The sequence below is a fragment of the Genypterus blacodes genome, unplaced genomic scaffold (assembly GCF_046128005.1).
Source record: "Genypterus blacodes isolate CSIRO-AG114 ecotype Tasmania unplaced genomic scaffold, CSIRO-AGI_Gbla_v1 ptg000105l_1, whole genome shotgun sequence".
NCBI lineage: Eukaryota > Metazoa > Chordata > Actinopteri > Ophidiiformes > Ophidiidae > Genypterus > Genypterus blacodes.
This window is the reverse complement of record NW_027466909.1, coordinates 1150349-1175198: the sequence shown is the minus strand read 5'-3', so window position 1 is coordinate 1175198 and position 24850 is coordinate 1150349. Positions and strand designations below refer to the sequence as shown.

The 24850-nt window shown below is 44.5% G+C and overlaps 3 protein-coding genes across 5 annotated transcripts; all 3 read right to left on the bottom strand.

The window, feature by feature from the left end:
• Window positions 1–107: 107 nt before the first annotated feature.
• Window positions 108–7906, bottom strand: cep68 (centrosomal protein 68). Of its 3 annotated transcripts, none has more exons than XM_076160408.1 (8): window positions 7456–7606; window positions 4558–4995; window positions 3353–4459; window positions 3081–3273; window positions 2738–2937; window positions 2524–2646; window positions 2326–2422; window positions 108–1295 (listed from the first exon to the last, which is right to left on the bottom strand). In XM_076160408.1, the coding sequence occupies exons 2-8, from the start codon at window positions 4813–4815 to the stop codon at window positions 1156–1158; spliced, it is 2118 nt and encodes a 705-aa protein (XP_076016523.1). In that variant the 5' UTR covers window positions 4816–4995; window positions 7456–7606; the 3' UTR covers window positions 108–1155. The 3 variants fall into 3 exon arrangements, with proteins under 3 accessions (XP_076016523.1, XP_076016522.1, XP_076016524.1); XM_076160407.1 differs by having other exon boundaries at window positions 2738–2940; window positions 7456–7604; XM_076160409.1 differs by lacking the exon at window positions 108–1295 and adding an exon at window positions 1310–1585 and having other exon boundaries at window positions 2738–2940; window positions 7456–7906.
• An 88-nt stretch (window positions 7907–7994) lies between these two features.
• On the bottom strand, window positions 7995–9287 carry sdhaf4 (succinate dehydrogenase complex assembly factor 4). The gene is made up of 3 exons (XM_076160410.1): window positions 9125–9287; window positions 8873–8992; window positions 7995–8592 (listed from the first exon to the last, which is right to left on the bottom strand). The coding sequence occupies exons 1-3, from the start codon at window positions 9198–9200 to the stop codon at window positions 8483–8485; spliced, it is 306 nt and encodes a 101-aa protein (XP_076016525.1). The 5' UTR covers window positions 9201–9287; the 3' UTR covers window positions 7995–8482.
• Window positions 9288–12431: 3144 nt separating this feature from the next.
• Window positions 12432–16062, bottom strand: tlx1 (T cell leukemia homeobox 1). The gene is made up of 3 exons (XM_076160419.1): window positions 15600–16062; window positions 13939–14140; window positions 12432–12642 (listed from the first exon to the last, which is right to left on the bottom strand). The coding sequence occupies exons 1-3, from the start codon at window positions 16060–16062 to the stop codon at window positions 12432–12434; spliced, it is 876 nt and encodes a 291-aa protein (XP_076016534.1).
• Between the last annotated feature and the right edge of the window lie 8788 nt (window positions 16063–24850).

Sequence of the window (24850 nt, the reverse complement as noted above, 5' to 3'; positions counted from 1 at the left end):
AAATGTATGATGGGAAATAATGGGAGGAATAATAAAAGAAGAGGGGAAAGAGTGCAGAACAAAAGAGAGAGACAGAATAATAAATAGCAAAACATTATTTTATACAACGGGGTTTATTTCATGATTCTGAAAACATTGTGCTTTGCCCATGTTAAGGCGTGTTTAACGTACATATTAACACATGGGACACAAGATTCAAATGTGTTTTTAAACTGTGTGTTACATTGAAGTGCACTTTGTGAGAAGAAACAAACAAGCTGCCTGCCATTCATCCTGTGACTGTAGAAGATCAAACCAAACCTCACTGATCCCTGTAAACAAGTCGGCTTATAGTGGAGTCGGGTTATAAAATGTCATTCATTGTAACATGGAGCGGCGTTGTGTGAAACCTTCACTGACCTGCCAGCAAAGCAGAGCTTGTTTAGTGTAATGGCTCATAGTTTTTACCATCATAATACCTTTATGATATCCTATTATAATACTACACAAATGATCAAAACGTTCAAAAGCGCCGTGAGACTGAAGCTTTGATAATTACAAAGCTTTAGTAACAATAGCAGGAATGCATCACAATAACACAGATAATATTAGAAAGGATAAAATTGATGCTTATTAAAAGCAAATGTAATATAAGATAATTTTTTTAAAACCCTTCCAGGTCCAATAACATGATATGATTTCACTTTCATCAAGATGAATTTGCTTTTGGTGACCCCATGACCCCTGACCACGCCCTCTAGCACCACCTCCAGGATTAAGGCTTAACCTAAGTAACACTTGTAAAATGGTTAAGATAATAGGTATTGGAGAGAAAACACCAAAGAATATGCCTCAAAATTAATTACATACTAATGTCACAGCCCATTTTTCTTTTCTCTTTGAAGACAATAGTGCGGCTGCAGGTCTTTGTTGTTCGAAAATAATGGTAAGAATAAAGAGTGGGCCACTGGGGGGCGCTGCTGCTTCATCAGAAACAGCCGAAAGATCTAAACCGTCTCCCCAGGTTTGCTCCTTCCTACTGACAAACACTGCACGACTCTACAGCCGACTGATGACGTGCACAGAGAGTGTGAAATGTGAATTTTCTGGTGCATAAATGAGACAGATGGAAAAGAAAAATAAATATGTGTAATAAGGCTCCTCCACTCTGCTCTCCTAGACTGGACTGAGTCGACTGGTGGGGCTGGGATGGGTCAGGCTGTCCATGGCCAACAAGATGGAGGAGAAGAATTGTTCTGTGTGGGTCTCCAGAGCTCTGGACTGCCTCTCGATCAGAAGCAGGGTGTCTCTTAAGACTTCAAGGCAGAGAGAGAGAGATAGAGAGAGAGAGAGAGAGAGAGAGAGACAGACAGAGACAGAGAGAGAATACAAAGGAACTCATGGTTGGTTTGGAAATGCTTCAAAGACAAATCTCTGTCGTCAACCTTGTGAGCGATCGAGCCAAGCTGGACTGTGTCTAATCCTGCCGTCTCATCCAGTCACTGCCTGCCTGCCTGCCTGCCTGCCTGCCTGCCTGCCTCTCATTAGGAGTTTAAACAGGCTTCATTTACAGGCCTGAGAGCAGCAGTGTGGATATCACAGTGAGCTGCAGAGATAAATGCAAACACAGCGTTACTACTGGAGCACAGATACTTTGTTTGGTCTAAAATCCACTTCAGGTATCTGTGCAGAGTCGACTCACCTCCAGCTCTCTGTCGTCTCCCTCATCCATGATCTGATGGAAATTTGTCTCTTCCACGTAAAAAAATTGCATCATAAACGAGCAAAGACGATCCGTGCTGATGGATCTCGGTGTTGTGTTCTTGCACGCAACAGTACTGTACATCTGCAACGTCTACTATGAGACACATGAGCATGGCACTAAACACCCCCCATACTGCCTCAGAGGAGCAGAGGACGGGATGTGTGCAAATCTCCAATAAGAGGTTCTCTGCAGAACCTTGTGTTCTCCAGTATATGACAGGAGACGTTTGGATGACTCTCATAGCCCCTATGATCATATTCACCCTACACTATATGTACATGAGACATTGAGCCAAAGTAGGCGTTTTTATGAATGCCTACTGATTTCTCACAGTAAAACACGACTCATGACTCATGTTTGCGAAAGGATCCGTTTGAATCACTGTACAACAACAACAGACGTCTCCAGAATGGCTGACTGACCCTTTGTGCTGCTTTTACTCTGGAGTACTGCAGTGAAGACGATACTGCACTATTTAAATGTTCTATCTAGCTAGGCATCACGGCACAGGTGAGATCAAAGCTTGTGATGTTCAGTGAGACTCTGAGCTGCTGCCTGCCTGGAGACACCTTGAGGCTCACCTGGAGACATGATGTCCATGCAGCTGAGGAGACGCTGACCGCTCTGCAGGACGGAGGAGGTCAGAGGCTGATGGTCGCTCACTTCTCTCTGAAACCTCTGATGAACAATGGAGACAAAAGAATAGAATGGATGTATTAGATATAGAATATATAGTGTTATTATGTACATTGAGGACAGTGGCAGTAGTTAACACTCACCTGATATTCTGCCAGTGAAGACTTGACACTCTCAAGGTCCACTGTGGGCGGAGCCAGCAGGTCCATCTTCTCTGACACGGCGTACAGCCACTGGATGAGCTGCCCCAGGTGGGAACAGAAGATCTGACAGAAACACAACATCCATCACTGCTTTAGCCATTGTTGGATCACAGGAAATGTGAAAGGATTTAAATGTCCCTTTAAACAGTTGTACCTGGATGTGTCGCACAAGGGATTGGGTTTCCTCCATCTCCTCCAGACTCCTCCTGTGGCTCTCAGGCAGCGTGAGGCCGCTCAGCTGCTCAGCCAAAGCCTCCACCTCCCTGATGCTGGAGAGGTTCAGTCCCGCGTCCACAGACTCTATCCAGACCGCCGGACTCCTCCAGCCTGCGTCGCTCGAGTCCCTGTGATGACCTGCTGAGGGACAGGAGGACGGAGCTTCAGGAACTAAACTCATCTGTTCTGCAAAGACTCGTATGAGGTTCACTGGATCACAGAGTTGATTACAGGGACGGTTATGAAGAACACATCCAGACCTTAAGTACATCATTACATACTTTGGTCTGCGTCTTGACTGTCCACTTCTTGCTCTTTGTTTTCACCCTCTTCCTCCTCCTCCTCCTGCTCCTCACCTTGGTCCTGTTTCTCCGGCAAGGTGACGGAGGAGAGGACGGAGGTGGTGCCCGGCGGCTCCAGAGACTCCCAGCTGGCTGTGACCGGCCGGCCCAGCTGAGCCGTCACCTCCCTGACCTGCACACATGAGGGACAGGATGTTAACAGACTTCAGCGTGGCTCTGAGAAGTAGGGAAGTTTAAGGCTGTATCCTAACCTGTCTGGAAAGGACCTGCAGCTCCTCCAGCTGGTCCGGGAGAGGCCGGTACTCCTCGTCCACCGGCCCGCCTGCACACTGCCAGCGTGGAAGGAGGCTGGTGGAGCGGATGAAAGAGGCGGAGAAGGCGTGTGGTGCACTTCGCTGATGACGACGACCACGCTCAGACTCTTTGGTGTGAGTGGACGGCTTTAACTCACTTCTGTCCTTACTGCAGTTCAGACTGTCCATAGACAAGCCAATGGGGTCTGATGGGGATAGAGGGCTGCAGTAAGGAAGGTCCTCTGAGGATTTGGAAAGCCCGTGGCCACGATCACCTGATCTATGAACTAAACTATGATAGCCTTCTTCTCTTCTTGGGGAGACGTCTATAGCTGAAAGGCTGGTGGAGCTACAAAGCTGGTCGAGATCAATCCCCGAGTCCTGCAGGCGAAGGTCTCTACGTGAGGGAGGGTCTCTGTGGGGGTCGGGGCTCTTCCACTCACTGGCCACCTTTCCTGGCCTTAGAGGATAGGTGTAGTCCAGCAGGGCCTGGTATTCTCGGTTATGGTCCCAGCCTGGAGAGTCCCTGTCTGGAGACGGAGGCAAACCCTTGGGGATGGCGCAGGACCAGTAATTAGCCTGATAGGGAGACATTTTGTGGGGGGAAGAGGAAGTGCGTCCCCTAACATAACCTCCAGATGAGTATACAGTTAGGTCGACCTCCCCTTCGTCTCTTCCATCCCTTCCACTCACTCGAAACTCATTCTGGCTGCGCCTGGACTGACCTGAGCGGGGGGTGTATGTGGGATGCAGGACGGTGGAGGACAGTCGGGGCCTGAGAGGCGGGTTGATGCTCTGGACCTCTAGGGTGGAGCTGGAGAGGCTCTGCCCAGCTAATCTGCTGCCTAGGTAGGTTGACCCAACACCGGATTCTTCGTGGGATAACCTGCTCCTGAGGTCCGACACACCCAGAGGGGAGAGGGGGTCGTCTCTAGAGGGCGAGGGGGGGGAGACGTCACCATGGGAGAGGCTGAATCTCTCTACCGTCAACTCGTCTCTTGGTCTGGACAAGACACCCGACTTTGCAGACTGGTAGTCCTCAGTCCTGCTACTGGTCAACGACTCCTATGAGGAGGGAAGAAATCAAAATGAAACAAATGGATGCTTCCTGGCAGTCAAACAACGTCTTTAACTTCGACAGCAGTGAATAATTTGATCCTCACCTTCTGCCAGTGTTTCTGTGGATGTCCACTCTTTAAGATGGATGTCTGTTCGTCCACTGAGAACAGAGGCTTTCTCATTACATATTGCCTGTCGGTCAAATACCGAGAGGTGGGCGCCATGGAAACACTCTTCAGCGCACCTCCCCCTTCCTTCTCTCTCTCGTCTCTTTCTGTGTCTTTTATACTCTGACATCTTCTAGCGTGTGTAAACTCTGGGATCTGTGTCCTCCATCGCTGGCTGCATCCCTTGGTTTCCATTGGAGAAGGAGAACGTTGAACGTTCCCTTACGGGGCTGTTTTACTCTTTGGGTTCAGTTTCATTCGTGCACCCTGAAGGAGCGGCCAGCCTACGGTTGTAGATTCTCGCCCAAGGTTCTGTCAGTCCCAAACATGGTGTTGTGGAGGTGATGCGTAGAGGCCTCTGTTCTGTGGCAGGAACTGAAATGACACAAGAGAAAACCGACTTAATTTGGTTTGAATTAGTCCTTGGTCCGTCATTGGTCTTAGTCTCTGCTACCAGTGGTCTAGTGGTAATCTAGTGTTATGACAGGACAGTCAGGATCAGTCTGAATGGTTGAATTGGGCTTTAAAAAAATACATACAAGAAAAATTATAGTTTTCCGAATCTCCCTCAAAACCCTTTGGTTTTACGTTTGTCAACGTTGCTCTTCTTTCACATGGTGTAAAAAAAAACTACAACTGATCATTTGATCCTTGTTAACGCTCGTTTCCAATAAACACATATGTGCACAACAACACACGTTGCACACATGGTGACAGTTGCTTAGTGAGGGGAAATGCTCCACTTGTGTCTTTGGGAGCCAGTCGGCACAGCACAGGTCCAGGTGAGTGTAATGATACGCTTTCACCTGACTGAGCTCATTAAGACTGCATGCTCAGACTCGCCTGTGCTCATCTGACCAAAGAGGAAGACCGCTACTGTTTGTCCACCGGGTCTGATAACACTTAGACAGCCAGAGACACGATGACATCATCAGATCCATAAGAAATACGGAGTTACAATCGCCAATGGAGTTCAGAAGTTAAACTCCCAATGATCTGGACAACGTGAGGACGATCACAATGTCAGAGGAAAGGCCACTAAAATCAGGCTGAAATATGTCAGCATGAGAAATTAGGAGGATTTGATGTAACTGAATCTTCCTCCACATTCACAGCAAAGTCCCTGGCCCACTTCGCCCTTCACGCTGCTCAGTGTGCTGCCGGTGGCTGAGAGGCTACGATTCCCTTCAACCGGTGCAGTGTTTAGCAGCTGATTTGAAACAGGCACACGTAAAAGAGACACCATGTGCCTCCAGCGCTGGTTTCATATCTTCACTATGTTCAGGGTCAAAGGATGCACTCTCAACAGTATCCCTCATCATAATGGTGTGTCTGGTTTCCATGGTGATGCCACGGAGAGGGTGCTGCTGAGACTCGAGAGGGATGTGACAATGAAGAGCTACAACTGAACAAAGACCTGCCTGGCTCCTCTGTTCACCTGGAACACAATCTGATGACAGGAGGGTAAACGTAATTTCCTACTAAACAAATGCATCTTAAATGACATCCTGTTGTCTGTCTGTGATTACAGAGCATCATAAACCCGCTGTGTTGTGCTAGAATGACAGTTTGATTCATCCAAGCATCTTCAGTCACCAAGGCTGATTAAGGAATTGATTTTGTGTTTTGAGTCTTTGTTCATTTGGACAAACACAAATGACAAACGCAGGGCACAGAAGTCACTGTGGGTACTGTGCGTAGGGAACCATGGCAACAAGTACAAGTGACCCACACAGAGCAAGGAGCCATTGTCCTACACTCGCCTGAGCGCCCGTGAGACCACGAGAGACTACGGCTCATCTGAGAGAGCTACAAATTATACAAAGATTCATAGGAGTGAATGAAACACGAGCATGCAAACATAAAGAGAGACGTATGATGAACAGAAGACAAATCTATGAACCAAGAGACTAAAGGGACCAGAGACTCACTTACGGAGGCATGACAGGGTCAGGGTTGGTCAGTCATAATATTTAATACTGGGAAAATATCCTCCCAGGTGTACTTGTACTAATGAGACATCGACCAAACGTAGAAACACAAGAAAGACAGGAGAAATCAGTTGTCACATTATAACACAATAACAATGTGATGGTGGTTTCTACTCACAACTTCCCTTTAACATACACGCTTCCCTTTTAAACATTTCATCTGTATTCCGGGTTTCACAGAAGTACAGACCCAAAGAAACGCTTTTAATATGTTTTATGAATCTTAATAACCTACTGGTAGTTTGACAGTTGTAACAGAACATCACTAGAAAAACCCACAAACATTCATGACTGAAACACAATTGGACAACATGTAGAAGTAAAGAGGAGCACTAAATGATAATTAATACGTTACATTCATCTTCATTCTGGTACATTCGGAAGTAATTTAACCCTCCAATTTATATACAATCTTACATTTAAACATTGTTACCGCCCGCTACTGAATATTAAGTCAAAGTGTTTTACATTGAAACAATTCACCAATAATTTATAAATCTGAACTAAATGTCGTAATGAGTCGCAGCTGTGTGTGTTTGTAGCTAAAGCAAACTGGATGAGACTTCAACCGCGTTTGGAGGGGAAAATTCGGTACACACGATGTCTATAACGGGAACTTTGAGGTCAAGCACGTAAATGTAGCGTAAAATAAAATATATTACATTCCAGTGTACGACCATTTTTCACGATATTAGACAATAAAAAACAAAGTTTGAAGCTAGCGGCTCCATGATGTCAACTGGCTACGTTTGCGTTTTTACGCGTCTCGTTTATGATTTTCTCACGAGTAATAACCAAGCAGACTCGCCACAACCTCAAAACACAACGAATAACACAAACTTACCGCGTCCATCAGGCAGTTAAAGCTCAAATTATCCATTTGTTGCTCGTTTTCTTCTTAGGCGGCATTGTTGCTGCTGCCGCCTCCTTCCTTAAACATGCTGCGTTCAAGTACCACACGCCCACACAGACTTGATGTCTTTTGCGTTAGTTTAATACTAAGCAGGTGGTAAATCAATCAAAATATCCAACAAATCAAACATCAAACAGTGAGGTTAACACTAATAAGTTAATTTATTTTTCAAAGTTGGATCAATATCTCCACTCTCGAAACGAGTGGTCAAGTACCGAGACGTTCCTATAGAAGTTCCGATTTACAGCATTCCTCACTGCAGCTTGAAGGCAACATTGATGTGAAAAGCAGCATTGAAAGAGCCTCTTTACTCCCTCTACCGGACAGCATGGGAAGTACACATATCTAAAATTCTTAATTGTTAAGAAGCTTGTATGCCTTTCTTTATGTTTTCCAGTAAAATGAATCAATTATAAATCCAAGTATAATGAAACCAGAGCAATGAGATTTTCTTTACAACGGTAGTGGAATTATTTGTTGAATATTTTATTCGTCTGAAACAGGAGCAGCACATGATCAATATAAACCTTAGGTTACACCTTAAAGTGTCATTCTGATGAAACCACATTACATTTCTGTGTAACAAATAGTTGGAGAAACAGTATGAACAAAATGAAAATGAGTCTTCAAGACCAGTTTCTTCCCTACACATATCTCAGGAAAATGATGTCCCACAAATGCCTTCATTAAAATACAAAACAAGTCATGAAAAAGTGTTAACTGTGAGGATCATCGATAGAGACGAGCACTTTTCCATCAGTTACATTTGTATTCAACACCGAAGAACAACATTAGTCCATCAACATACTTATATCATCATCTTTTTCCTTTTATTGATCTGAATATTCTCACTTCTCTACACAGAAGGAGTTCAAATAGCAGCGTTGAAGTGTGTGGGTGACCGTCTCACCTTCAGCTAAACACTAGCAACACTCGGTCACACAATGTCCATGATGATCTAGAAGTCCACACAGCGGCCCTTCCTCTCCCAGTCTCCATAGCGGGTGGGCTCCGGACCCCTGGGGCCCCCCTGCTCCTTCGTCGCAGGATTCACATTATCCGGGAATTCTGGGATGAAAACAGGAAGACATTCAGTTAGAACGATGCACGACAGTCTAGATTTGCTCTTATTTCTCTCACATTAATCTCACTGTGCTGGTTTAAACCGGCTTGTTACCGTGGGAACCCCAGGGGTCACCAAGTCCCAAGTTAGTCTCAAGTCGTGACTCATCACTCTGGACTTCACTGAGTGGAGTTAAGACAGAATTTGTTTTGGACCTTAATTTGTGACCTCCCAGTCTGGACTTGGGCCTTTCTCTAAGACACTTTGTCCCTACACGCTGCTCACTTTCCAGCACGTCGCCGCTCTTTTCCTCGGGGGCGTCGTGGCGGCCTAGCGGGGTCGTGGGCTTCTTGAGCGGCTCTCGGTCCTTCACGGCTCCGCTGGCGGCTCTGGAGCGTCCTGACCCTGCAGTAGAACATGCAATATAAGCACAGGACATCCGCGGACATGAGCCTTTAGTTTACACACGTACTTTAAAACGTTGTTTAATCAGAATATCAACGATGAACAGTCACATCTTTAAGCATGAATACTGACCTGTAAACGTAGATTCTAGTAAACTCTTGGATAATAAACGGTTCCGTGCTGAGGAGCAGAGCCGCAGCGCAGACATCTTAACTTAATACGAGATTTAAAAACAGAACAAGGCGAATTTGCCTCTACACGGACAGTTACACAAGTTTGTTGTTGTAATATGTCGCGTAAGGGGCGCATTTATACGTCATCACAGCGCGACAAAGGGCGAGTGTATTTTTACAGAAAACTTTATTTAAACTATATTGTGTTTTCATTCATTTAGAATACAACGGACAAAAGACAGAAATAGTATTATAAATCAGTACAATAAACACTTGAAATTAAAGACGCGTTTTAACAATGCGTGCTGCTTTGAGTTAATGTGTTGTTCGATTTAATTTCTACAATTGAAAGCAATGTCTATTTAAGGCCAAAAGGGGGAGACAAAACTCCAAGAATCACAAGTGAAACATGTAACCCGTGAAGTAAAATATAACGGTAATAACAATACCAATGATGATACTACCTTCATGACAGATAAGACAGAATCTGTGATCAATAGAGACATCATTTAAGGAAACATCAATCTTTACTGTACATTGTTTTAAAAAAAAAATGTATTTATGATTTATGTTTGCTCTCTGTAAACACTGTTGATGATCATTTATTATATATTACACCCCAGTACATGTATCAATGTAAATGACTTCATCACCATCCTCTTCATCATCATCCTCTGTTCATTCTACCAGTAATTCTGCACACTGATTAAGCCATAAGTGTGTTATTTTGCTCATCCTCTCCCTATACGTACACACACACACACACACACACACACACACACACACACACATACACGCACACACACACACACACACACACACACACACCCTTCTGCTGCTGGAGCATCCAAAAAGCCTCACACCACAAATTACCTCTGCTATTACGACGCCCAGACACAGAATTCCAAATTAACTGGGAATTATGTCCTGCATTATGCACAAGACATTTTGATTTATTGCAAATTACAGACCAATAATCTGGTGTTTAGCTCTGCTCCCATGAAATGAATAAGAGATGAATGGAGGTGAGCAGAGAGAAAGACACTGCAGTCCAATTTAGCTTTGCCATAACAAACTAAACGCTGAATGTGAGGCAAGCTGTAGGTGTGGATTTACTGGAACTCCATATATGAAATGATGTGTGAAAACATCACCAGAATTTAAAGATTTAGATGAGGATTGATTTGAATTCTGGCTGAAACGAGAAAACATGCAACTGTAATTTACAACAGTGGTTCTCAAACTGTGCTTCCTGTGATTCTGTTCAGTATTATGTCAAACATACAAAGAAATAAAAGCCTTCACAGAAGTCCATATAGATAAAGTTCAGGCTAAGCTGACGGATAAAAATATTTTTTAAACGCAAATAGTTCAGCTCAGGTATTTTGAGCCTCAATGTATATTTTTGTGTGAATCAAGACTTCCTTCATAAAATTAGAGTGAGCATAAATCCACGGCACATAACCGAACGATGGCTGAAGAATGGAGCCCCTCCCCCGTAACTAGAAGACAACTCGGCATTGGCGGAGGTGTGGTCCTTTCTCATTTAAAACGCTCTTACTGTGAACAATTACAGAGACCTGTTTCTCAATTTCTGTCATTATTTTTGTACGTTTATATTTATCAGCACATACATGAATGTGACGCACTGCCCCCTGGTGGACATGTGTGTTCATAGGAATCAGTGAAATTGTTAAGTACAATTTAGAAGAACTTGGTCACGAAACATTTGTGCATATGTGGAAATGTATGGAGAAAGAAGAAACTATACTTTAGCTTGGTGTTGGCACTAAAACTTCATGAGTTTGTGTGAATCTTCCAAAGAGCTGATGTGGTTTGAACAGAGGAGTGTTGAGTGTCTGAGCTGTGCAGAGTAATGCTGCATATTGGTGTGTTTTCTCTGCAGGTCTTACCTTTATCAGCACTTTTTCCTCCCCGGAGGCTAAAGTGTGCGTGTGTGTGCGAGTGTGTGAGTGTGCAGACCAGAGGAATTTCAGGAGTTTTGCACTGAGCGACTCAGTGCTGATATTTCTGAGTGGATGATGAAATTCTCCTTTACATTCCTCTTCAACCTTTTGGAAAAGCAGACCTGGAGAATGTCACGTCTCACACACACACACACACACACAAACACACACACACACACACACACACACACACACACACACAAACACACACACACACACACACACACACACACACACACACGCACACACAGCCACATAGCTGGTTTAGCATTGTTCTACGCAAACCTTAAAGTTCTCATAAAACAATCCAATCTAACACGTGTGAGTAAATATTTATATGCATCATAAACACAGAAAGATGTTTGTTTATAGGCATAGATTGTTTAAATTGACAAAACATGAAGAGTTAATTTGCAAACAAAAACACAGCCGTTTCTATTCATAATTCTAATGAATCTGGACAAATCAAACTTTGTCATGTTGATTGATGTGAAAATGAAAACTATGATTTTTACCTATTTTTCAAAACGGAGAAAAATACCAAACGACCTCCAAAAAAATTGATGATTTGTTTTGTTTTTTTTGTTTGATGGCATTAAAATCATTATTAACGCAGCATTGTGTTGAGAGAGAGGGGCGGTCACACACACACACACACACACACACACACAAACACACAAAGCAGTTTATCAAAGGGTTTGTACAGAAGTAAGAATGAAATCAAAGAAGCTTTATGCCTCATAAATGTCAACACAAAGTTCTTATTTCATGTTTTAATGAGATGCTTTTAAGCCTTAATGAGTTCAAATCCAAATTACAAAATGGAAAAATAGTGAACAGACGAGCTGCTTGTTGTTTCTTCATCATGTGTGATTATAAGATACAAAGGTGCTGGAACAAGAACAAGAACAAGAACAAGTGCTCTCTTCTTCTGCATTATAAAGTCCATTAAATACTGACAGACTCGGAGGAGGAAACATTTATGATACACTGTCACTCACTCTGCTCCACGGAGTCTTTGTCTAAAGCTCCTTCGTGTCTTTATGGACCAGTTTTCCTGCAGAAACATTCCCAAAATCCCAGAGGGAATAAGAGCGATGTGTCTCTGAGCCGAGCAGGAGATTCCGGCCCGGGATCACCGCAGGGATCCGGATCAGATCAACCCGCGGGCCCGCATGTGAGTAGGTGTTGGTTTGGGCGCAGGACCAGAGGCTGTGCGGGGCCGCGGCGGGCCGGAGCGCGTGTCGCCCCTATCGGCAGCGAGCGCTGCCCGGGCGGAGTCACGCCGGGGTTTGGCTCCTACTCGCAGGCCGACACGCTGCTGATCTTGCCCGTGTTCTCCGTCCAGGGCTGCAGGTTCTGCAGGGCGTACAGCGAGCTGTTCTGCAGGCACAGCGGGTCCGGGGTCACCGGCTGGTTGATGGTCTTCTGGAAGGCCTCCTGCTGCAGCTGCATCAGGATCCGGTTCGCCTGCTGCCGCTCCGCCTCTCGCTCCTCCGCTGTCTGCCGCCTGCAACAACACACAGGCTACCGTGATCTGGGCCGACCCGGACCGAGGGGTTCGGGTTCTAAACCCGGGGGGAAGAGACAGTAATGCTGCTTTCTTTCCCGGCGGTGCCAAAGAGAGAGTTTATCATTTTAAAGCATATTTAGAATGATACTCTTGACTTTATGCTCATTATAATCCAGGTGATTCGTTTGTTTGGTAACAATCCAGATCATCACTAAATCACAGATTTGTTTGTCACGTGAAATTTTTTTTCGACGTTTCGGTTGGTAAATTACAATTTAATCTTAAATGCAACGAAATTAACTCCAATAATGTCCAATACAACTATTAAATCTTTATACAAACACACACACACACACACACACACACACACCTCAGATTGGTCTTGCAGTTGTTGCCTCCATAAAGACACAATCAGTGATAAATAAAACTGGGATAATTTTTTATTTTTATAAGAGAAATATAATATTTAGTCACTTTGGGAAAGAAATCAGCTCAATAAAATACAATTCGTTTAGTTTAGTTTTTTTCAACATTTTGAAAAGTAAATTATTATTAGAATTATTTGATCACTAAGAGTTAGGAGTTTAATTATTTATTTTTCGAATTTAATTACGTATAAAACACGTAGCATAAAAATGAACTCAAACCTGAACTCATGTTGATGCTCAATCTCCCAATACTGAACTGTAAGAACTAAAACAAATGTTTATTTAATTTTTTCATTTCAAATATTCTTGACCTGTTAAATCTTTATTCTACTTTGAATTTGCTGAATATAAAGATGCATCTGTTCTTTGATGTATTTCTTATTTGTTCTAAATAAACAGACTTGACTCCTCCATGGTGTGATTCTGAGTTCTGGGCCCATAAAGTCTCTGTGCTTTCATCTACATTATAAATATGAGAACACAAACAGACTGGATTAAAGCAGATGTGTGGTGATTACAGATGTGTCCCATATGTGTGAGTATTTAACCCTTATACAAAATCAATAGCAGAGGTCCTGACCCTAAGCCCAGACCGACAGGCAGACAGACAGATTGCAGATCCTCCAGTCCAGTGTAGCTGTGTGGTATATTGTGTATGAAAGATGATCACATTCCTTCATGAAGTTAAATCTAATCATAGAGTTTGTAACCTTAGGTCAGATGATGAGTAGAGGGTTGGGGTCAATCCCTCTGTGAAAAACTACGGCCTCAGAGATCTTTCTACATTCGGCTCAAAACGTATCAATCGACCCTTCCCCAGCACTCAGACACATCAGAAAGGCAAACAGGCCTGCTGTGGCTTCACCTCCACTTGGTGCGTCTGTTCTGGAACCAGGTCTTGACCTGAGCGTCGGTCATCTTCAGGGCCTTGGCCAGAGCGGCGCGCTCGGCGGACGCCAGGTACTTCTGCCGGTGGAAACGTTTCTCCAGCTCGCAGATCTGCAGCCGTGTGAACGACGTCCGAGGCTTCTTCTTCTTGGGCGGCGTCCGGTTCTGGTAGGGGTGACCTACGCGCCGAGTTACAGTGAGGGGTGAGAGAGACACTGGATGGGACAGGGTGAGACAGAGCGGGACAGGACGGAGTGAGACATGGCAGGGGGAGATGAGAGAGGATGGACCAGAAGGGACAGGATTGGAGAAGAGGACGGGACAGAATGGGAAAGAGCAGGGAAAGTAGGACAGACCAGGAGGGGACAAGACAGAACAGGACAGAATGAGACAGGACAGAGCAGAATGCGATAGAATGCGATGAGTGGGACAGAAATGGACAGAACGGGACAGGGAAGGGATGAGACACAGGAGGACAGAAGGAAATAGGACAGAGCAAGACAGGGAAGAGTAGGACAGGATGGGATTGGAGAGGGCAGGAGGGAATAGACAAAGCCGGATGGGACAGATTGAGACAGGAAAGGACAAGACAAGACAAATAAAGACAAGCGAGGCAAAGGGGCACAAAATGAGCAAGCAGCAGCAAAGCCTGGACGCCAATGTAACAACTGATTATGATTATGATTATTATCATTATTATTATTACACAAGGCTTCACTGTAATGTAAAGATGAAATATTGTATACATTATGAAATCCATCAGCCTTTATTATAACTTCTGGGAGTTTTGCATAAAGTCCTTTATTCCCTGTCTGTATTCAATCATTGCTATGACGTCACTGTTCTGGTTTGGCGGGCGCTGTAATGCAGATCTGCGTGTTTACATGTTTAAACTGAAACAAAGTGAAGCAGCTTATAGAACAAAGATCACAGCTCAGCGTCACGTGACAGAGACACGGAAACACACACAACCACAGAAGATGTCATCATAATAACAATAATGATACAGATGAGATATTTGAATTAGATGTAGCAGTTTGTTGGTTACTTCAATGTCAAGAGCCTTTTCTAATAATCAATCAGAATGAATCAAATGGATCTAATAAATAGCACGTTTTTTTTTTTTCATTTTTCTGTTGTTTTGATGAATAATCAAATTTTTTTTCAGCTTTGCCATGTTTATATTGTTTTATTTCATTGATTTATAAATATATATCGTCTATTGTGTATAATTTAAAGAAACCGCCGTTAGTTTGTTTTGCTTTTAAAACTAAAAATTTCATTCATAACACTTCATATTCTATTTTTTAATTTGGTATAATTTTGTTTACTTTACATTTATCGTTTTGTTATTATACATAATTTTATAAAACTTTCAAACTATACTAATATATCTGGTTTTAATTTGATTTTTAATTTTCTAAAATATGACTGGTATATTACAAATAAAAACAACCTCAATTCAATTTGTTTTAACTGTTAATAGACTTCTTCTGTATGTGTTTTTTAACATAATCAATTGTATTTATTCTGTGGTATTCAGCTTGAACGTCCCATTTCATTCTGCAGACCTAATGTCTTGTATTGATTATGGATCATGTGTGTGTGTGTGTGTGTGTGTGTGTGTGTGTGTGTTACCTGTGAAGCGGTCCTTGGTGTATCGCCGGTTGCTCTCCATCCAGGGGAAGGTGAGCGAGCTCAGGTTGTTGATGTTCCCGCTCATCTGAGGCATGGAGCAGTTCCCCCCGCTCAGTGGCCGGTGTGCGGGCACGCGGATGACCCCGGCTGCGTTCACGTTACTCCCGTTCATGCCCATGTTCATGTTCATGTGATAACTCCCGCCGAGGGAGGCGACCCCGCACGAGCTGCCGGTGCCGTTATATCCGTTGTTCCCGCAGGAGAAGCCGCCTCCGCCGCCGCTCATGCCGCCGTTCGTGCCGTTGTTGTAGGCCGGGTGCCCGTAGTCCGGCTCGTGCATTCGGGCTCCAAGCATGCAGCTCTGCTCCACCGAGTTGAGGATCTGGTCGATGCCGAAGCTGATGGGTTCTACGTGCGCGTGCTGTTGCTGCAGATGAGCGCCCAGTATCCCGAGGTGATCCATGGCCCCCGCGAGCGCCCCGCTCCGCGCGAGGCTCACAGCTTCCCGCGCCCCGGACCTTCCAGTCTGCGCCGCTCTGGCTCGCGCTCCGGTCGTTATCTACTGCGCGTGGGAGCTGAGCGCGTGTGTGCGTGCGCAGATGGAGAGCGGGGCTGTTTGTGCCCCCCCACCCCCAACTGAGCTGCGCGAGGACATCAATCAAAGTGCCAAATAGACAGCGCGCGCGATTAAGAACCAATTTTAGGCCTGAAACTCAATTGGCTAAAGACTCCGCGCGCTCTGCGAGGCTCTATGACGCACTTCATAAGACTCTGATTAACAGCTGGAGCAGATCAATAACGGAGAGGATCCATCTGATTTACACACACACACACACACACACACACACACACACACACACATACACACAGCACAAACAAACACGAATCGTCTGGACGTGACGGGATTCGAGTCTAAACGCTTCACACTAAACCTTCGCGTTCTCACGGATATTCTGCTGCATTTTCATAATAAAGCGGCTGATCTCAGCTTCATTCAGGAATCACGGCGTGTTTACCACATTTACAGTTTTCATTGGGAATTTTAGACATTAATTTATTTCACTTTCACAGTTATAACAGTTTGTTTGTGTTTTAAAGCAGCGAGCCCGCGGGCACAAGCACAGACACACAGTGAGGTCATCATGTTCCATAAGGAATAAATGACATGAATAGACAATTAAGCTTATTGAAATGTAGTGAATGAACGTAACAATGATCCAACAGGAAAAACATGCAGCTTATTCCGCATTTAGTGAAGCTCTAATTAACACCAGAGATGTAGAAATACTTTCTATTTTCTGGGTCAAATACGCTTTATAAAGTAAAGAGGATCATTTGTTGAAATTCTAAAATATTCGTTTTTGATATAAGTGTATACCTTTTTTTTAAGTTTTACATTTTCCAACAAACCCAGAGTCCTTTTATTAACAAAACAAAATCAAAGCAAAAGCACGAAACGATGTGACTTTATGTTCATTAAAGTCATTATTCATGAATCCAGAGGATGATCAATGACTTTCCAGCGGCTCTAAATTAGGCTATAATGTTGATTGCAGCCATAACAAATCGACACAGGTTTGTTTAATCGTAGATCATAAATAACAAGCGGTATTTTTTAAACAAATGATTTCCCATTAACGCCATCCTGACTGTTCCTAACCTCACTGCAGCCAAACACAAACTCAGAACAATTAAATGAGAAATTAAACCATGTGGCTCATTGATTTTCTCTCCTTCTAAAAGCCACTGGGACTTAATTACTTAACATGGGGCATTAAAGTATTAATATTTCATACAGTCTCGACTCTTCTCATTGGACACGTGACCCACATCAAAGTTTAATGCGCCCAGCAGCCAATCAGAGCAGAGACTCCTGCACATCCAGACCAATAATGAGCATCAGGGACTTTAAAAAGCGGGTAAATTATTGAGATGAAATGCAATATTCTGCTAATGCGGGGCAGCTTCACTTCAGCTGTGTTTAAAGAAAAAAAACGCACTTTCAACACACATACAGAAATAATAAGGGATAAAAAAATAGTTTAAAAATAAAGAGCAAAGCAAGCAAAGACAGAAACTAATTTTACTGAAATCAGATCAGCTCATAGAGGCCAGAAAAATCAGGTAACATGATTTTACCATTTCAAAGTAAATGATTGGAAGTGATAGTGAAGTTATATGTGCTGTATTCAGGTCCCAGACTGACAAGAACACTGTCACATCGTTTCTAACTCAATTATCGAGCAAACAGTTTCATCTCAGGCTGGAGTCCTTAAGGGGCCCCGGAAATATGACATGAAACTCCTCTGATCGATTTATGGCTCTGTAAGCAGAATAACACACACACACACACACACACACACACACACACACACACACACACACACACACAGGCTGTCACACTCCATCACACACGCTGCCTAAGCTCTGATGTCGCTAAACTGTCTGTAAAATTATACCTTTGTTCAAAGTTCAAAGTTCTTCCTAAAGCACCAAGTTATCTACAGAGCAGGAAACCAAACAGACTGTAACAATAAAGCAGGGGCGCACTCAGTGATCTGGGGGGCCTAAACCAGGTACCGGCCCCTTCACAAAAAACCAAAAATCTAGACAAAATCTGTGATCTCCATGGAAACTAAGGCACCTCCTCAACACTACAATTAAACTACACCTACACACTGGATTTGAATAAGATAACATAAGGAGTGGAATAACAAATGAAAAATTCCAACCTGCCTAGTGCTGAAGAAATAAAGGACAAACATCTTCAACTTTTTAAGATCTGTATTATGTACTGCTGTGTACTTTGCATGTCTGCTGGTCCAGTTGGTTTCACTGCTGGTCACTTTGTCTCATAGATCTGATCCAAAGCAGATGGAGCTGAATCATATTCTGTTCCAAACTGTGCCTTACGTCCTTCATCTCTCTCTGCTGAAGGCACAAAGTGCTGAAACACAGAACAACGTTGGAGCAGTTTGATCGTTTCAGCAGTTTGTGTGCATGTTGTTCAAAGTCATTCTGCCACTAATTCTGATATGATAGAAGTGCACATTGTTTTGAGGAGCTCATTCTGGCACTCAGCACTGCATATAATACTTAATACATCTGGAACAATCACAGCAAAGATAGTTCAACATGTCCTATTTTAGACTGATAATAATACGGAGCCAGCATGTGTCTGTATCATAATTTCACACCTCAGATTTCACACCACATAGTTTCCTGTGTGTGCTCTGCAGACCTCTGTTGGACGCTCTGCCTCTCTGTTTGCTGCTCTGCCTCCCTCTTGAGCTCTATTTCTGGTTAAACGGCTTCCTCACCAGGGAACGGATGCTTTCATGCCAACTTTCTCTGGGTAAGGACAGTAACTACCCTTTCTGTCGCCTTCATTTGCCCAGCATCACTCAGTGGACAGTCTGGGTTATGGTTGTTATTTCAGAGATCCTGGAAGTCCCCTGAATTATCTGCTTTTTTCTGTTCCTAGCAATCTTTTATATATTAGGCTAATCCAAAAAAATTCTCCTTCAGGCCGTGCAGCTCCACACATCTCATCAGACGTAGCGGCTGATCTATGAAGCTTGTTTACAGACGTTTGTACACATCTGGACTCGGCACATTTTCAGACCTTAATACAGTCTGAGAGAAAAATGATGATTCGGGTGAAACTAGGTGTCACTTTCCAACGTGTAAACAGAGCACATCTACTTATGCTGCTGTTTCATATGTCCTGTGTCATAAATATACAATGAGAGGAAGCTTAAACAGCACTTTTCCTTTTATATCTACAATAAACATGAAGGAGACGCTGGCAGAGACACGGAGACGTTTGATGACGCCTGGGATCGTTTGGGTATGAGTGAATTTGGTGCGCAGGGACGTAAACATCACTGCCTGCCTTCCCCTCCTGTCTTCCAAACTGCCTGCTGTATGTGTGTGTGTGTGTGTGTGTTTGTGTGTGTCACAGCCTGTAGATCCTGTTTTGTCTTGGGGGTGTGTGAGGAGGTGGGGGGGGGGTCTACCTGCAGAGTCCTTGACCCTTGACCTCAACCTCTCTGGCGCCAGCTCCATCAGCTCGTCCTCCCGGCGCAAGATGAGCTTTTCCCCTCGACCACCGGCTGCCAAATGAGGGTCTGGGGACCGACTGAATACTTTCACGTCTCCATGCTAATGCGAGAGAGAGAGAGAGAGAGAGTATGACATCATTTTGATTGTACGCTGCACTCAGTTAGTATGGAGACAGATTCACTTTATGTCTCATTAAATATATATGACTTACATGTAGAGAAAGTCAACTTCACACACCAATCTCCACCTAAATAGTTCTGGTTCTGGTTCAGTATCCATGTAACCCCTCCCACATTTCTACCAATCTACAGTGGCACCATTGCAGAGGAAGAGTAAGACACGACCCACTCATGATGTCATGTATTTCCCGTTTGGTTCATGAAACAGAACCGAACCTGAACCATGGCCTAACGCCTCTGTAAAAGTTTAAATCCTACTAATTCCGTCCTTGCTTACATTTCACTCACATTTCTGCCTGTAAATGCATCGCCGCCCTTACAGACACTCCACCCCTTGTTGGTGTAAAAGCTCTGACTGTGGATTCTTCTTCTGGGATTGAAACCTTCTCGTCATGTTGCTCATCTCTACTAAAGCTTTCCGTCCTCATGGCTTCTTGTCCATTTGTTCAGCCTGATAAGATTCTTATCAATCTACGTGTTTGCAGCTGATGTGTAGGATGAAGAACGTAAGAAGAACCTGACCTGCTGTGTGGAGACTGACAGAATTTCATCTCTCTCTCTCTCTCTCTGGTCTGAAACAACAGTGTGAGCCGCAGAGATAAGTGAGCCGTCATCCTGTTTGTTTAGTAATGCGTGGAAATGGCTGCAGCCACCGTTGGGAACCTGCATTGTACCTACAGACCGCTAGCCCCAGAGCATCCCTGCTTCCCCTCAGGAGAGAACACACACACACACACACACACACACACACACACACACACACGCACAAACACACACACACACACACACTGAGTAAAATGTAAGGGCGAGCCAGTTTTCTCAGGAAAGAGGCTGTTGGGTTTCTTGCTGCTGCAGGCCTTCAGTGTATTTGTTGCTATGGCGTCACATTAATGTGTAATGTGAGGCGGCCACAACAACATATGTTGCCTCAAACTCTGTTCAGTGCAAGTGGGACCAGACGCTGATGTGGGCTTTTGCTGTCGTTTTCCTGACCGAGATTGTCTCTGTCAATCTAAAACACTGGTGGTGTAGAGTTGCATGGACGGGTTAAAACAGCAACATAGTGCTGTTCAAGGTGTTATTCTCACTATAATCCAGGTCAGATTACAGATTACAGAAACAGAAAGTCTCTCCACATCTCTTCATCAGCTGGACTTCTAGCTTTTCTACAGAGTTTTCCATTCTTCCATGTGAGGTAACTGCGGTCACTTTGCCAATCTTCACATTTTCTGGGAGCTGAAGGCTGCTGCTTTCTTTCCTGCCGCATGACTGACAGCTCCCTATCAGGGCCACTTATCATCTGAATGTCAAGGACTTCCAGAAAAATCCCATTTTCGGGTGATTGATGGAAAACAGTCTGAGAGCGAGCGAGAGAGGCGGCCAGAGAGAGAGAGAGAGAGAGAGAGGGCGACACGTAGAGAAAGAGCGAGAGAAGACAAACATCCAGGACAAAGAGATCAACAAGGCAAAAGACCAGGTGGACTTCAGCTTCAGTGTCTGTGCCGTCATTGATTTACACTAAACCGATCAACAAAATAAATATATAATTACTGAAAATGATGCTCTAACGCAGAAGGAAACAATCTAATACTCTTAAATATATTTACACTCACCAGATAGTGGCTCCATTCTTCTCCAGGGCTGAGACGCGGCTGCTTTTCCCATATAAGGCCTCCTGTCACTCAGGTTCAGCGTCGTTGACCTCCGGAGGGGAATGGATCGCCTGTGTGAAGGGAGGAATCAGTGAGAAGACGCAAAAGAATGAGGAGGAAACCGGAATCCTCTCTGTACTACGACCGGAAGATCAATCTTTAAAGATGTTGATGAAGAGGAGGAAGACCTTTCTCACTGCCAGCCCGTGTGGGATTACAGATGCTGGGGATGCGTCGCCGTGTGAATTTCCATCCAGGAAGATTGTCGTCAATCAATCCAACTGACTGAACACTCAATATGGATCCTTCAAAATGTGCTCCAAAATAGGGTTCCCATGTTTTACAGAGCGGTTTAGGAACTCTGAGTCCTTGTGTCCTTCCCTGCAGCACGTACTCACCATGTGCTGGAGTGCGGTGAGGAAAGATGGCGTCTCCCGGCGAGTGGTTTCTGCCAAGCGACCTCTTGAAAGGGGAAAACGTCTTAGCTGCTCCCCGAAGAGGTGACGCCAAAAAGAGGGCACAGGCCAAAGGTTAGACCCAGACCCTGTGGAAGCCAGTGTGCAGGATGTGCTGCCGTGACCTCATATGAAGAGGCACTGGGACCGCACGAAGGTGATGTGATGCCAGGGAAAGTTGTCAGTTAAGGTTTCACAAGACTCGATGTATCAACTCCATGACGCTCAAGGTTTAAACTAATTTACCAATGTGAGCAGGCGGCTGTAATGTACACAGTAATGTATATGAATGTGATAATACATCAGATTTTAAATGAAAGAGGAGTTTGTTTGGTTTGCAGTATTAAGACAGATTCTCCCTCTAGCTGTTTGTACATCAGATGAGTGTGTGCGTACGGGTGGTCGCTGCTGTACGAGCTCTTCAAACCTGTGCGGAAACTCGGAAAGCTACATTCAAAAGAGTGGAACGTCCCAAAATGGACAGTTTCAATCCGCCATGGCTGTCAGCAGCATTAGATGATCCGTATGTCATCTCACATTAGGCCCGACGGCAACAAACGTCATTAGAGCCTGAGGCCATAGACACAACAACAGAGCTGTGAGACTGGAGCCCGTCAGTGTGAGCGTGTGTGTATAGACCAAACACCATCTATCACACGTCACGCTAATGAACAGCCTCAACATGGATACTGTATGTTTGTCTCTCAGTGAGATAGATAGTGACTGCACGCATTCTGCAACGTGAACTCTTCTTCTGTTCTTCATTCAGCATCTGATCGGCTGGGCACTCTATTTATTCCAGATAAAGTGGAAGTATTAGAAGCTAGCCCGGCTCTATGTCGGGGGATTCACACCGGTGTGAGAGCGACGGTGAGCTCAGTGTAGTTTGGGTCCTGTCAGTCACAATAAATGTTTTATTTATGTGAGAATGTTGCACATTTTACAGTATTCAGGTCAGGTGAACACTGAACATCACCTGTGTGTGTGTGTGTGTGTGTGTGTGTGTGTGTGTGTGTGTAAACGTACATACATTATATGGAAAGAGAACTTTGACTGCTTAAAAATATTCAATGTTAAGCAAAAAGTATTAATAAGAATAATAAAAAGGAATGAAAAGCTGAATGCTGCAACTGATTAATGACCTGTTATTAAATTGAAGAAATGTACAGAAACGTGTAGAAATGCCTTATTGTCCAATATCAAGATGCCAATTTTTAAATTCCTGAGTCTGCCGTCTTTTGTCAAACTAGGTTCTTGATTCCATCTACGGGGTAAACTGTGTTCCCTCAGTGTGCTGTGAAGGGCTCAGAGCAGCAACACAGATCAGTCAGGACAATGAGGCCTCACACACCCACAGACTCATGTGTCCGTCCCGGGCTGGGCAGGTGGACTGTGTCCGGGGGAACGGTAGCCCTCCTGTCAGCACCCTGACACCCCCGCAACCCCCGCCCTCCCCCCCCCGTGCATCGCGGGGAGCCTCCCGTCCTGTCCCGAGGCCCGGCGGGTCGAGTGCGCGCTTCCTGCCGCTCGTGACAGAGCGGCCTGGGATGAGTGGTGACTGCGCCCCGTTTCCAGCTCTCAGCCGTCCATTTGGAGGCCAGCTGGGAAACGTTGACTGGGGCGGGACAGATGGGATCATCAGGCAGGCCTTTGACTTTGACCTCCACAAGCTTCACTGCACAGCTTCAGGCCCGGACACACAGTTTGAGCTCCGCGTGTTATTCTGAGCCACAGAAACATCGAGAAAATCATGAGGTGACAAAAAAGTTATTAAGCAGGAAACTTAAGACATAATCTTGCATTTTAATGAATTTATCTACTAAAAGAATTTAAAATATTTGAATAAAGGCATCAAAGCAAATGTTTTCTGAGGTTTGTAGATCAAAAATGAAGTAACTAAGCCAAATAATGTAAAAGTAGGAGATATAATACAGACCAAGAGACACAGAGCTACATGAAGGTACAACCAAGACAAATAAAGAAACTATATGGATCCACACTAAATTACACCAAGATAAAACCAGGTAAGAGGAGCTAAGATAAGAAATAAAAAGATCATTTACACAATTAAGTGTAAAAGCACCAACCAAAAGTGTTTTTGTGAGTTTTTGTGTCTGAATGATGTCATTACTGCTGCCTTCATTCTGTGTGTAACAATAGAAACTAGCTAAGTGAAGCTGTGATGAGGTAAACTAAGATCATGTGGAAGCAAAGTGCTGGCGTCCTGAGCTGCTGGGGGACATTCATCACAGAGCTGCACGCTGGAATCGCTCTACGCTCTGTTAAGTGCTTACATACGTTTTATTTATGAACCCCGAGCCGGCAATAACAACCCACCAAGCTGCCGGGTGGGTGGAGTCTGTGCGGGACGGAAGGAGAGGAAGCTGGTGAGTCAGGATTCACCTCCACACTCATTAGAGCTCATTACCTGCAGCGTTCACTTCGGAAACATCCGGCTGCTTGTTTATCTTCTATCTCTTATATGTGATGATGTGATGTCATGTGTGAGAGTCACACTGGTGCGTAGAGTGGTTGCTAAGGTGTGTGGAGTGGTTGCTACTAGGCCAGTAGCTTTGGAGTATGTCACTGATGAGGTCATGAAGGCCTAAAGTCTAATCTCACTCAATGTTTAGGAGTAAAAGATGAAACTGTAAGAGAGAAATCAGAGTTCCTTTCATCTTTATTGATTCCAGAAGGAAAACCCAGAGCAGCCAGAGCAGCCAGGGGAAACAGAGGCCGTGTGTGAGACGTCCCACAGGCGCCTGGCAGAGAGGACATCCCGAGCTGGAGCCGGCGGCCGCTGAGGTCAGCGTCTCTACCACACCTTCACCAAGAGTCACACCTGTGGGTGTGGCGCGGTTGCCGGGGGAAACGCCACTATGTGCGCCTGCTTCCTGTGT

Bases quoted from the DNA above. Each gene is read 5' to 3' on its own strand.
- cep68 (XM_076160407.1), bottom strand. From the start codon at position 4,815: ATGGAAACCAAGGGATGCAGCCAGCGATGGAGGACACAGATCCCAGAG. The intron at 2,941-3,080 runs GTATGTAATGAT...CCTGTCCCTCAG, and splicing joins CAGTCAAGACGCAGACCAAA to CAGGTCATCACAGGGACTCG. The intron at 1,296-2,325 runs GTGAGCCTCAAG...TCTGCCTTGAAG, and splicing joins CATGGACATCATGTCTCCAG to TCTTAAGAGACACCCTGCTT.
- sdhaf4 (XM_076160410.1), bottom strand. From the start codon at position 9,200: ATGTCTGCGCTGCGGCTCTGCTCCTCAGCACGGAACCGTTTATTATCC. The intron at 8,993-9,124 runs GTCAGTATTCAT...GTTCTACTGCAG, and splicing joins ACTAGAATCTACGTTTACAG to GGTCAGGACGCTCCAGAGCC. The intron at 8,593-8,872 runs GTGAGCAGCGTG...TTTTCATCCCAG, and splicing joins GAGCGGCGACGTGCTGGAAA to AATTCCCGGATAATGTGAAT.
- tlx1 (XM_076160419.1), bottom strand. From the start codon at position 16,062: ATGGATCACCTCGGGATACTGGGCGCTCATCTGCAGCAACAGCACGCG. The intron at 14,141-15,599 runs GTAACACACACA...CTCGGCGCGTAG, and splicing joins CACCAAGGACCGCTTCACAG to GTCACCCCTACCAGAACCGG. The intron at 12,643-13,938 runs GTGAAGCCACAG...GTGTTGTTGCAG, and splicing joins AACAGACGCACCAAGTGGAG to GCGGCAGACAGCGGAGGAGC.